The 14,023-nt window shown below is 40.8% G+C and overlaps 2 protein-coding genes across 2 annotated transcripts in view; one reads left to right on the top strand and one right to left on the bottom strand.

Moving 5' to 3' along the window:
* HEPACAM2 (HEPACAM family member 2) overlaps positions 1 to 443 on the bottom strand; it is a 61,299-nt gene extending 60,856 nt beyond the window's left edge. The window contains exon 1 of the mRNA XM_070369847.1: positions 142 to 443. The gene's annotated coding sequence lies outside the window, so the exon portion shown is untranslated. The remainder of the gene's footprint in view (positions 1 to 141) is intronic.
* A 184-nt stretch (positions 444 to 627) lies between these two features.
* The window catches only part of VPS50 (VPS50 subunit of EARP/GARPII complex), a 131,780-nt gene continuing 118,384 nt past the window's right edge, over positions 628 to 14,023 (top strand). Inside the window, exons 1-2 of the mRNA XM_070369843.1 lie at positions 628 to 756; positions 10,493 to 10,561. Coding sequence (XP_070225944.1) covers positions 724 to 756; positions 10,493 to 10,561 — 102 coding nt within the window. The 5' untranslated portion in view covers positions 628 to 723. The remainder of the gene's footprint in view (positions 757 to 10,492; positions 10,562 to 14,023) is intronic.

Raw genomic sequence — 14,023 nt, 5'->3', positions numbered from 1 at the left:
CTTATTACTATTGTTATATTAATATTTTCTACCTTGATTTTCCTTAGATTACACAGGTGGTAAAATGATAAGTGGGGAATTAAACCCTTTGGTGTTAGTTTTCTGCTATGAATACCAAGACTGAGGAAGAAGAGCTCTAACCTGGACAGCCAGCACTGGACAACCTGGACCACACTTTTCCTCAGGCCAAGCCCAGCGCCACCTGGGGAATGCCAAGTTCTCTTGGAGCGTCCAGCCCCTTCGCGTCAGTCTGTCGTCCTTTCACTTCGCCCCGGACACCAGGTGGGGTTTCCTCCACCACATCCCTAGGGGTCCTCATGTCAGTCAGGTTTATATACTGTCTCCTCAGTATTTGTTCCTGGTCACCTAAGAATTAAGTTTTTGCCGCCTCCCCGAAGCAGAGTTACCGATACCTAGTACCTCTTTAAAGACCGGCGACTGCCTTGGTCTCTCAGAGCAACAAGTTTTGTGCATTTATCTGAAGCGTCAGCTGTTTTGCTTGCTGGGAAATGTAGTACCTGGACCGTTCTCTCGCCTCCATTGCAGGGGCGATGGCAGCCGGGGGACTACAATTCCCAGCATGCTAGGGGAAAGGAAGGGAAACCCAGGTCAGCAGTTCCACGTGACTACTCACTATGGCTTCCCTGTGTCGGGGCCAGCAGTTTGGTGGTTGTGAGTGATTTGTTAGTTCTTTGCTGCAGGATACCGCCTCACGAATTCGACATGCAAAAAATCAAATCTCTTATGACCCGGCAGGTAAGTTGCAGAGGCTGAAGCAAAGGTCTCCTTCATCTCTGCTGGGAGACGAGCCGAGATATTCTGTCCCTGGGCCGCAGGCAAGCAGATACCCAAGTTATAGGTGGTGGCAAGTGTCAGGGGCACTATAAATTCCAGGCACACCCTGGAAAATTCACCTGACCCGCGGGGTTCGGAGCCTTGTTCAGGTGGGACCCGGTGACCCAAGAACATTCCTTTAGATAAGACCAATGAGGGAGCCGGAGGCTGTCTTTGTCTCCCCCTCCCCGCTTTTGCCAGTTTTCCAGTGATCGCCTTAGCTATACTGCCGGGTTCCCTTTTCCCCCAAGCTGTCTGGTTGTCTGAGGGTGGCCTGGGTGAAAGTGAGGTCTCTGCAATAGAGATGACTAGAAAGAGTCGGGGGGCGGGGGGAAGCAGTAATTTGAAGGCAGAATTGATATTGATAGCTTTATGACTTTGGGCAAGTCCCTAAATCTAGTAGCATAAATTTCCTTATGTGAAATTGAGAATAATAATTATTTTTGTTCATCCTGTTTCACAGTTCTGTTATGAAAGTCATCAGTGTCTGTGAAATGATACTTTAAAAAAGTCATTGTCATGGCAAAATAATGATCTTTTATTTTTTGCCAGAATGTTAAATCTTGAATAAAAACTTTGGCTGTTTTCTGTCATAAATTATAGGGATATCCTAATAACGTGTCAGCTTCTTTCAAATCAGAAATGGCAGAAATCTACTTTTATATACTTATTGATTATGGTTTGGTTTTAGATACCTTTGTTTCAGCTCTAATATTTTACTATAATTGATCATTCTTTATTGTTTTTATATTAGAGAGGGTAATTTAGATTAGAATTTTAAATCAGTGTCATTTTGAGAACTTTGGAGAATGTGGAGGCAAAGCATTTAGTGAAAGATTCATTTGTGAATATTTTTGTTCATGGAAAAAAGACTACAAATTCCACATTAAATTCTTATTTGATAGTTTAGAATTTGAGAGACATCTGAGTGAATTACACATTGTAGGTCTCTGGTGAATAATACACAAATTCTATGTGATTATTTTCCTCTGTCAAATTATGTTGTTATTGTCATGAAGATAAAGTTTTAAAGTTCTGTGAATTATAGAATATTTAATTAAGTGGATAGTAAGATTTGACAGTTCGTTACATTTGTTGAGTCCTGGTCTTATGCTTCATAACACTTCTTTCTTGAGGATGGGTTTGAATCCTGGTCCATCCTGTAGCTGTGTGACCTTGAGCAACTTTACTTAACTGAAAAAAATTTTTTTTTAGTTTTTAATTGAGGGATAATTGATTTACAGAATTTTGTTGGTTTCTGCCAAACATCAACATGAATCAGCCATAGGTATACATATGTCTCCTCCCCCTTAAACCTCTCTCCCATCTCCCACTCCATCCCACCCCTCTAGGTTGATACAGAGCCCCTGTTTGAGTTCCCTAAGTCATACAGCAAATTCCCATTGGCTGTCTATTTTGCATATGATAATGTAAGTGTCCATGTTACTCTCTGCATACATCTCACCCTCCCCACCCCTGCCCGCTGTGTCCACAGGTCTGTTCCATGTCTTTGTCTCCATTGCTGCCCTGCAGATAATTTCATCAGTGCCATCTTTCTAGATCCCATATATATGTGTTAGTATACGGTATTTATCGTTCTCTTTCTGACTTACTTCACTGTATAATAGGCTCTAGGTTCACCCACCTCATTAGAACTGACTCAAACGCGTTCCTTTTTATGGCTGAGTCATATTCCATTGTGTATATGTACCACAGCTTCTTTATTCATTCATCTGTCAGTGGACATCTAGGTTGCTTCCACGTTCTATCTATTGTAAATAGTGCTGCAATGAACATTGGGGTACATGTGTCTTTTTCAATTTTGGTTTTCTCAGCGTAAATGCTTAGTAGTGGGATTGCTGGGTCATATGGTGGTTTTATTCCTAGTTTTTTAAGGAATCTCCATACTCTTTTCCATAGTGGCTATATCAATTTACATTCCCACCAGCAGTGTGAGAGGGTTCTTTTTTCTTCACACCCTCTCCAGCATTTATTATTTATAGACTTTTTGATGATGGCCATTCTGACTGGTGTGAGGTGATACCTCATTGTAGTTTTGATTTGCATTTCTCTAATAATGAGCGATGTTGAGCATCTTTTCATGTGTTTGTTAGCCATTTGGAGAAATATCTGTTTAGGTCTTTTTCCCACTTTTTGATTGGGTTTTTGTTTTTCTGGTATTGAGTTGTATGAGCTGCTTGTATATTTTAGAAATTACTCCTTTATCAGTTGTTTCATTTGCTATCATTTTGTCCCATTCTGAGGGTTGCCTTTTCACCTTGTTTATAGTTTCTTTTGCTGTGCAAAAGCCTTTGAATTTAACTGGGTCCAGCTTGTTTATTTTTGTTTTTATTTTCATTACTTCAGGAGGAGGGTCATAGAGGATCTTGCTTTGATCTATGTCATTGAGTGTTCTGCCTATGTTTTCCTCTAAGAGTTTTATAGTTTCTGGTCTTACACTTAGGTCTTTAATTCATTTTGTGTTTATCTTTTTGTATGGTGTTAGGAAGTGTTCTGATTTCATTCTTTTACACATAGCTGTCCAGTTTCCCCAGCTCCATTTCATGAAGAGGCTATCCTTGCCCCATTATTACCTTTTTTGAACATCTGTTTTCACATCTTTCTAACAGGAATGATTGCATGTATCACATGGGGCTTTCCTAGCAGTGTTTATATTAGATCAAAGTAAAGAGATAAAGGAGTTAACAGTTCCTAGGGCTAACAAAGAAATGCATAACCACAGAGATTATCTCAGTGGCTGCATTGATGGTGGAAAAGTGGGAAAACTGGAAGCTGGCCATTGCAGAAACTCAAGCAACTGTTGATTTCAGGCTAGCTTTGGTAGCCATTTGACTTTTAAAACAATATACACTTCTGTACATTATCCCACTGATGCCCCCAAACTGCCTCTGGCATGCTGAATTTGGACTTCTGTGCAGCAGCTAAGTTTGGTGCCGTCTCCTGTTGCTTGCTGGTGGTTCCGCGTAGTCAACATTGCCATCATTGTACTTTGGTTGGTTTGTTTTCTAACCCTGCTTTGTAAGAGTGAGTGAGAGAGAAAAAATACAGAAGCCCAGATAACCAGTGATAATAACCTTATGTCTCCCGAATGTAGTGAAATTGTTCTGAAAATGGTGACTCTTCAGCCTCAGTCATTTGTTTATCAGATTGAGCAGGTAAAATCTGTGCTTAGTTGGGATAAAAAAAAAAAAAAAAAGCTAAAGAACACATACAAAAAGTTGGAACTGTATTATATAGGAGGTGAGGTAAAATTAGGAGTTTCACACAGATTTTTAAGGTCATCCTAATTATATTTGTTTATGGCTTGACTTCCACATATTTGTGTGTGTTAGTTGCTCAGTCATGTCTGATGCTTTGCAGCTCCATGGACTGTAGCCCACCAGGCTCCTTTGTCCTTGGGATTCTCCAGGCAAGAATACTGGAGTGGTTTGTGATTCCTTTCAGTACAGGATCTTCCTGACTCAGGGATCAAACTTGGGTCTCCTGCATTGCAGGCAGATTCTTTACTGTCTGAACCATCAGAGAAGCCTCATATTTAATCATTATTCATACACTTTTTATGAATCTACGAGGTACGAAAGTAGGGTGCTGCCTAGCATTGGGAATTTTATTTATACTGTTTATTGTTAGGTTAAATATAGCAGTATTACAAATAAATACAAATAAAGATGTTTCTTTTTGGAGGGGCTAAAGAATATGCTGATAATATATTGCTGTTAATGTGAAGAGGTAGGAAATTAAGGTCTCTGACACTTTTTGGCATTTCAGCTCTCCAAGGATCTTGGTTTGGAGGAGAGTGTAGAGCAGCCTTTGTTAGCTCTCTCTCTTTACATGAGTTCCTTTGTTCTGCTTTCTCCATGATGCTGGCCTCTGTTCTTTCAGTTTGTTCAACATGTGCTTACCAAACTCTATGTACCAGGCACCATTCTAAGTGTGGGGAATGCAGCAGTAACAGAACAGACGTGTGAAGGCAGTCATGGTGATACACATTTCAGAGGAATAGAGGATAGAGAGTTCTGGGAGTTGTTGGCGATTTAGAGTCATGTATAACTTTTAGATGGGGCTTTCCAGGTGGCTCAGTGGTAAAGAATCCTCCTGCCAATGCAGGAGATGAGGGATGTAGGTTTGATCCCTGAGTCTGGAAGATCCCCTGCAGGAGGAAATGGCACCTTACTCCAATATTCTTGCCTGGGAAATCCCATGGACAGAGAAGCCACCAGGCTACAGTCCACGGGGTCGCAAAGAGTCGGACATGACTGAGCAACTGAGCGCACGCGGCACGTGCTTTTTAGATACGGTGGCCACAGAAGGCCTCTCTGAGAAGGTGACACTTGAGGTAAAACCTGAAGGAGGTGAGGGAGCGAGCTCTGGGGTTGTCTGGGAAGGAGAATTCTGGGTGGAAGGAAAAGCAGATGCAGAGGCCTTGAGGCAGGAGTGTCTTTGAAGGGCAGCAAGAGGCCAGTGTGGGAGGCGTGAAGTGAGTGACGAGAGAAATGGTAGGAGATGAGGTCAGAGAGTGAGGGCAGGAAGCCAGATCACATAGAGTCTCATCTCCATCTCATCTTCGCTACTTCTCTTCTCACTCATGGTAAGGCCAGGGCGGCCAGTAAGGATGCTAATACAGTAATGCAAGTGAGACAGGACGTGGGCCTGTCTCAGGATGCTAGCAGTGGAGGTGTTGAGAAAAGGTCAGATCGTGGGTATATTGTGAATGTGGAGTTGACAGAATTTCTTAATAGATCGGATTTGGGCTGTGAAAGAAAGAGAAACTTCAAGGGTGACTCCAAATGTTTTGGCCCCAGCAGCTGGAAGAATTGAATTGAGCTGGGTAAGACTGAGGGAGGAACAGATTGAAGGAAGGAAGCAAGATTTTAAACTTGTTCATTTGAAAGCCTCTTGGCTTTTGGAGGAAGAAAGTAGGCAGTTGGCTGAAAGAGCTTGAATTTTTGAGGCGAAATCCAGGGTATAGGTAAACATGCAGGAGTCACGAGTATAAGGAGGGTGTGTTTGCTGGCTAAGATCACCAATGGCATAAGTGTAGAAATAAAACAAGAGTCCACAGTTGGAGCTTTTGAGGACTCCGTGTTCTGAGCTCCGGGATTTAGGAAAGCAGATTGAGAAGGAGCAGTGAGGTGAGCAGCATCCCCCTGGAAGTGTTCTCCTGCATCCCAAGGAGCATCCCAAAGAGCGCCTCTCCTGTAGCAGATGCTCAGTACATATCTGTTGGATAAAGAGACCATCCCAACCAGTTAGGTCCAAGTAAAGAACCGAAAAGAAGAGGGAGTGATCAGCTGTATTAAATGCTGCACGTGGGCCATGGAGGGTGAGAATGGGAGTGCGCCTCTGCCCTGAGCAGCAGTAAGGTCACTGGTGACCTCACAGCAGTGCTGCGGTAAGGTGGTGAGGAGGAATGCCCGATGCGGGTGGGTTTGGGAGAAACCGAGGGCTTAGTGTAAACACTCTGAGTTTTGCCGAAACTTTTGCTTGAAAAGAGAAGGAATCACAAACCACATTACATGCTTCTTTTGACCATTGGGACCTACGTTGCTGGTCTCATCAATGGAAGCTGAAGATTCACGTAGACGAAACAGAAGTAAATCTGAAGTGTAATCTGATTCGGCAAAGAAAGTTGCAGAGGCAGGTATTATGTATGATGGATTTTGTATAGGGAAATTATGAAAACAAAAACCAGATACAAAAGAAAATCCAACAATGGCTAATGATTAGAGGGAAAGTTTCAATTTAATAAAGGCAGAGCGCTATAGTTATAGAACCTGAAGCTCCTATACTTTGGCCACCTGATGTGAAGAGCCGACTCGTTGGAAAAGACCCTGATGCTGGGAAAGATTGAAGGCAAAAAGGAGAAGACGGCAGCAGAGGATGAGATGGTTAGATAGCATCACCAACTCACTGGACATGATCTTGAGCAAACTCCGGGAGATAGTGGAGGACTGAGGAGTCTGGCGTGCGGCAGTCCATGGGGTCACAAAAAGTCAGACACGACTTAGCGATTGAACAGCAGCAGCAGCATAGCTATAACCATGACTTCCTGCTTTAAAGAGGTGCTTTAAAGAGGTGAAGATAAAATAAAAATGATGACTTCATATTTGTTAATAGAGATTTATAAAATTGCTAATCAGATCTATAATCCTAAAATACGGATGAGTGTCAGATATTATGCTTTGAGGCATTTACCTAACTCTTGGTTTCTGTCTTGATGAGATAAAAGCATTTCTCTGTGATGTTCAGAATAATGGTGAACACTTAAAGGGTGTTTACCATGTACCAGACTCTGTTTGTGGCCTCTTGTGTATGTTACCTCCTTTATCCCTTATAAGAGCCTCTGAGTTATTGTTACTGTCATTAGACTATGAGGATAGGCAGGTTGTTCAAGATGGCAGAAGCCATTCTTTGAATCCCTTGCTTCCTAACATGGATATAGGGTTTCCAGTTTTTATTACTTTTATTTTGTACGTTTGGTGGAAAATTGCCACATATTCATATTAGTAGCAAATTATTGTGTGATAACTAACTTGGAGGCAAGGTGTTTTTCTAGATGCTGGTATATACCACTTGTTTGCTTGTTTTAGACATTGGGTTCTTTCCTCATAACTCTGGGGAAAGAGAAAATGACACCTGATATATTCTTCCAAGAATTTCTATTAGGTTGGTTAAACAAATGGTTTGTTTAAAAAGCATGAACATTATATTTTAAAAAGATACTTTAGGATTGGTTGTGGTTTTGAATCAAATTATGAAGTTTTATTTATGTGTATATGAATGCATATAAGTGTGTGTATATAAAATGTATTTTGTTGTTCAGTTGCTAATTCGGGTCTGACTCCTAGAAATCCCATGCACTATAGCATGCGGGGCTCCTCTTTCCACCACTCTTTCCCTGAGTTTGCTTAAATTCATATCCATTGAGTCAGTGATGCTCTCTAACCATCTCATCCTCCGTCACCCCCTTTTCCTTTTGCATCAGGGTTATTTCATCTTTTCCAGCCTCACGGTTTTTTCCAGTGAGTCAGATGTTCGCATCACGTGGCCAAAGTGTTGGAGCTTCACCTTCAGCATCAGTCCTTCCAATGGGTGTTCAGGGTTGGTTTCCTTTAGGATGGACTGGTTTGATCTGCTTGCAGTCCAAGGGGTAATTCTGTAATCCAGCCTTGCCCTCTTCACCACTTTTGGTGCCATGCCCTTAATGATGACTATTGGTGAGAAACTGGGACAAGGAAGAAAACACACATGCACCAGTAGTTTCACACTTTAATTTTCTCACTCGTTGTAAGACTTTAAGCCTCAGTGTGTGCACGCATGCTCAGTCCTGGCTGACTCTTTGCGGCCCTATGGTCTGTAGCCCACCAGGTTCCTCTGTCCATGAAATTTTCCAAGCAAGAATACTGGAGTGGATTGTCATTTCCTACTCCAAGGGAATCTTCCCAACCCATGGATTGAACCCATGTCTCTTGCGTCTCCTGTATTGGCAGGCAGATTCTTTACTACTGTGCCACCTGGGAAGCCCTTAAGCTTCCATATGCTTTTCTTATTCCTGCAGATTTCCCTAGGAACTTCATTTTAAGGTCAGTTTCATGTTCTCATGGGAACGGGGTTTTAATTAGCTGGAGGTTGGAGCTTAACCGAGGCTCCAAAGAAGTTACTAATTGCTTTGGTGTTTACTCTGTTCTGAAATTGTGCTAGCCCTAGGCTAGAGAGGCAAACAGAACTTGGTCTTTCCCTTCTCCTGGGTCCAGAGAGAGAGGTGTGTTTACTATTTAAAACTTTGCTACTTTGGCAGAGGTGTGGGGAAATGTTAGCAGGGTTTCCAAAACATTAGCAATGATAGCAGTCACCTGGGTTGCTTGTTAAAATGCAATTCCTTGTCCTAATTCAGAAATACCTATTTATTAGATCTGTGGTGGGACTTAGGAAAAAACTTCCTAGGTGATGGAGCTGGTCCGTAGGTGATGCTGAGAAATAGTGTTTCTTTGAAACATATGATTTAGGAAAATTTCATAGAGGAGCTCTGAAAGTGGGGTGTTGGTTTGGTGGGGTGGAATGAGAGAGCGAGAAGGGTGCGGGGAGAGGAAGACGGGGAGAATGAGAGAGGACGAGAGAGGGAGAGAGTATGGATGGAGAAGAGAGAGAGAAGAGGGAGAGAAGGTGGGTGGAGGGGGGCATTTTCTGGGGAAAATGGAAGATTGGGGATGAAGCAGAGCACCTTGTCATAAAAAAATTATAGCTATGATTAGCAATATTTTATATTAGGGAAGATAAAATATACACCTCTATAATTTAAAGATGAGTAAGTTCTACTCTAAGTCTCAAATAAATGTGCCATATATTTTGGTTGCTATGGACACCAGAAGACCAGTATAGGATAGCTAAAGGACAAAAACTCAACAGCATAAATCTCTCCTTAAGTTCATGTACGGGCTGATTTTGCTTCCAGACTATTATTACAGGGATTTTAGGGGTCTGCTTTGAATAGCCTATGTTAAAAAGAGGCTTTAAAAGAAAATTTAAATTGCGCACTTCTTTCTGTCTTGATAACTTTCTTTGGTGCACAAATGAGCCTTTCAGAATCCCTGAATTCTTGAATCAGAATCCCTGAATGCAGAAAGTTGTTGTATAGTCACTCAGTCGCGTCCGACTCTTTGCTACGTCATCCATGAACCATAGCCCGCGAGGCTCCTCTGTCCATTGGATGCCCCAGGCAAGAATCCTGGAGTGGGTTGCCATTTCCTTCCCCAGGGGATCTTCCCGGCCCAGGGATCGAGCCTGGGTCTCCGGCTTGGCAGGCAGATTATTGATCACTGAGCCCCAAGGGAACCTGGAAGAGACAAAGCACCAAAGAGCTAAAGCAGTGAGACGTGAGGTTTAACTCTCAGTTATATAGTATGAATTGGGTACATTGATGAGAGTGATAAGGTAAATCCTAAGGATTACTTATGTATTAATTAAGCCTTTATCATTTAAAAATGTATCATTATTTAAAAATCTTTTTAGCTCAGTCATAATGCTGGGACCTTTTTGCCAAGGTCCAATTTGGCAAATGAATTTGGTCCTGACTCATAGATAAGTGCTTTTATGGAATGCTTTTGTCACCACGTTTCTTCTCTTTTGGTTGTTTTTGAATAATGGTTAACTCAGACTTCAGCCGTTAGGTATGAAGTTGCCATATAGTGATTTTATCTTGAATTTCCAAAAGTACATCTTTCCTTGATTTAATAATAGGACTGTATGTATTGTGACAGCTATTTTTAGAAACATATTCTATATATTGTACAACAGGAGCATGTCTTTTTAAAATGGTGATTTTTATTTCAGTAAGTATAGTCTAACTTAGGGTTGAGAAATATGAATGGAAAGTCTTTTGCTATCAGCTGATGGTCTCGGTGAAAGAAGGGGAAGGCTTTGCAGCTTATTTTTGACTCCTCCTGCAGTTCTCTTTATACAATAAAATGTTAAAAAGCAACTGTTCAAGGAGATAAACAAATCGCACATATCTGCACATCAAAATCATTAAACTTGGTGGTAATATAACAAGACAAGCAAAAAAGTATTTTCTCTCATGTTACAGTTCTGCAGCACAGTTGAAATTCTTCTCTTTTTTATCTTTTTTTCTTTTTTGAAGGGTCTGAAAAGTCCTCCAGAGAGCTTCAGTGATCTTGGTGCCATTGAGAGTCTCCGGGTCCCTGGAAAGGTATTGATCTACATGAGTGAGCGTGACTTTTTGCTTCCTGAAGAAAATAGTATTGCCTTCGGATACTAATTGATTCACAGAAGCTTTTCCCTCCCACAGGCATATGGTTGTTGTGATGAGCTGGGTAAAGTTTTATAATGCAATAGGCTTGGGGCTTGTTTTTGCTCTCATCCTCATTGGGATGCAGTATGATTCATTATTGTGAAGCAGAAAATGCGAAATTGATAAATTTAGAGTTGATTACTACATCAAATTCTTTGCCCGAAAGCAGTGATATATATATATATATGTATATAAATGAAACGTATTGATTCATCTGCTGTAATTCAGATAAATAAAATGAAATGATTTACTTTTTATGCTGTAACACTGAGCTCCAAATCATAGTAAATTATGTTTTCGTGATGAAGCAGAGATATTTGAATAAGTAGCTAAAGCATAGCTTATACTAAATTGTAGATATCTTGGATTTTAATCCCCTGATATTCATGTGAACTTGGCCATCTACAAATTTAATAGGTGTTATTTGAAAGCTAGCTGGCTCCCCCCCAGGAGGAGTATTAGCCATTGTTAAATAAACCAGTCCCTGCTGTGCCTCACTCTGGGGCCCCACTGCTTGGAGCTGCCTCGGTCTGCAGTAGCTCCGGCACAGATCAAAGCCAGTTTTGAATGTCTGCTCTTGTGGTTTTCAATTTGGGGATCATATCTGAAACTGTTTGTTTTCTGTGCCTGGCAGCTTAGTACAAGGGCTTGTTTCTCTTGACTGGCCGTCACAGGGCCCCTCATCACACCTCTGTGTCAGCTGCTTAGGAGGAGGATTTCCCACCTCTTTGAGGCACCTTACCCCCTAAAGTGAATTTTGTATTTACTGCTTAGCTTTTTTACTGCTTTTTTAATATTAGGTCAGATCCAAATATGATGAAATTCTGACCAACCCTTTTGCATGAAATGGCTCAGACAGAAGCCTTATAGAGGCATTTTGAACCGTTATACATAGTGTTATAAAAGACTGTTGGATGTGATAAAATTGGGAATTGAGAGATAACCATTAATCCTAATTGACAGGTCATTTTCTATTTCTTTGACTTAAAAAAAAGTGTATCAGGCATTATGAACATGCCTTGAATTAGATGGCATTAGATGTTTCAGAACCACAGTGAAACTGATGAGTGAGCCCCTTTAAAAAAAAATACAATAATGTATTGCATAGAATTTTCTGTTGTCTTTAAACCATGAGCTCATGATGTCTTTCCAGTAGTGGTAGGTAGTGAATTTATAATGATCTTATTTTACAGTCTTCTTACTGACTCCCAACTCTCTCCCTGTCAGTGATCAGCAGTGTATATTTTCTTATTAAAATTTTTTTTAAGAATTTTTATGTTTTACATTGGAGTATAAACTTCCCTGGTGGCTCAGATGGTAAAGCGTCTGCCTGCAATGCGGGAGACTTGAGTTTGATCCCTGGGTCGGGAAGATCCCCTGGAGAAGGAAATGGCAACCCACTCTAGTACTCTTGCCTGGAAAATTCCATGGACAGAGGAGCCTTGTAGGCTACAGTCCATGGGGTTGCAAAGAGTCGGACACGACTGAGCGACTTCACCCACTCACATAGTTGATTAGTGCACAGGGAACTCTACTCAATATTCTGTAATAACCTAATGGAAAAAGAATTTGAAAAAGAATAGATACATGTATATGTTTGGCAGTGTGTACTTTTGAGATGGTGGGCTCTGGGAGAACAGTCTGAAATCACAGGGTCAACAGGTGTAAATGATTCGAGTGATGGTTAAGCCTGGGGCAGTAGTCTGATAGACACACACTAAGAAGGCAATTTAGGTAAACTGTAGTATCTCTGCTTTAATTTAGCCTTTAGCCTAGAGAAACTTTTAAGCATTAATTCATTTAATAGCTTTCCCTTACTCAAGTATGGGTAGACCATTAAAAAGAAAAAAGCACCTTTTATCTCCAGGACTGGACCCATTTCTTTTGCCTATTCATGTCATCGTGTCTTTCTAAGTTATAACAGGGAATTGAGATTTCATTGGGGTTTTCAAGAAAGAAAGAAAGTTTAGCTTGGGTATGTTTTGTATAAAGGGAAAGCAGGAGGTGTTATTAAGACGGAGCATATGAAATGGCTGTGTTTTAGGTTAGAAATGGTTTAATATTGGCTGATTTCATATGGTTCAACGCAGAAAAAGGAGGGTAGTTAAGGAGAACTGAGGAAGGGCGCCAGGGGAGCTTGATAACCTAGAAAGTACTGTTGATTTTTTTTTTTTTTCTTTTGAGTACTATATAAATTCTGAATGGAAGAAACCTTAGAAATCATCTGGTACAGTTTCTGTATTTTATAGACAAGATGACACTGTATCCAATCTTTAGAGGAGATGCAAGTCAATAATAATCCATATACTGGAAATTTAGGATTTGGGTGGAGAAAATAGTATAGAAGGTAAAAAAGAAAAAAGGATTACTTTTCAGAATTTGCCATAGGAAAGGAAAACTTTGAGGTAGATTAAAAAAAACCAATACAATATTGTAAAGTATAATAATAATAAAAATCATAGCTGAAGTACTTCAGAGCCGAGGTCAGTGGTGCACACATGTTGCACATTAGAATTGCTAGTACCCAGGCCATTGTTGTTGCTTAGTCGCTCAGTCATGTCTGACTCCTGTGACTCCATGGACTGTAGCCCGCCAGCCTCCTCTGTCCATGGCATTCTCCAGGCAAGAATACTGGAATGGGTTGCAATTTCCTTCTCCAGGGGATCTTCCCAACCCAGGGATTGAACCTCTCCTGCGTTGCTGGTAGATTCTTTACCGCTGAGGTACCCCATTCTCATTACTGCGTGGGGGGTGGGGCTAGGCATCCGTAGTGTTTAATGATCCCCAGCCGAGTCCAGTGAGGAGCTGTGTTTGGGCACCATTGGCCAAGCTGCGCGTGCAATGTGGAGAAAGAGAGGGGGACCACAGAAACTGTTGTAGATAAAAATTTGGTAGTATTCCTGACAGTTTTTGTGGGGAAGAAAGTAGAATAAAGAGTTAGTAATGATCTAAAATTTTATTTTTGGGAAATGGATACTGTTTTTTTCAAATTAATGGGATTTTTTTGGTGTAGCAGATAAGGCTATAAGAAATTAATCTATACTGTATCTATTGACTGAATATTCATTTAAGGAAATATATACTGTTTGAATCATGTGAAAGATTTTTAGATAATTGGTTATAAGAATTCTGAAAAATTAAGACCAAAACTTATTATAGTATGTAATAATTGTAATAGCCACGTGTTTAGTAGTTACAGAAGTTATTAGGACTATTTGAAAGGACTTGCTGAATCATGGTTTAAAAATACCTGAACTTTATAAATCTACATCTAGGCTTTAGGTAAACTTCCCATCGGTTTGGTTCAGTCACTCAGTCGTGTCCGACTCTTTGCGACCCCATGAATCTCAGCACGCCAGG

Source organism: Bos mutus, chromosome 4, assembly GCF_027580195.1.
Source record: "Bos mutus isolate GX-2022 chromosome 4, NWIPB_WYAK_1.1, whole genome shotgun sequence".
In the NCBI taxonomy this organism is placed as follows: domain Eukaryota; kingdom Metazoa; phylum Chordata; class Mammalia; order Artiodactyla; family Bovidae; genus Bos; species Bos mutus.
The sequence above is the reverse complement of the archived record's forward strand: the minus strand, read 5'-3'. Positions and strand labels throughout refer to the sequence as shown.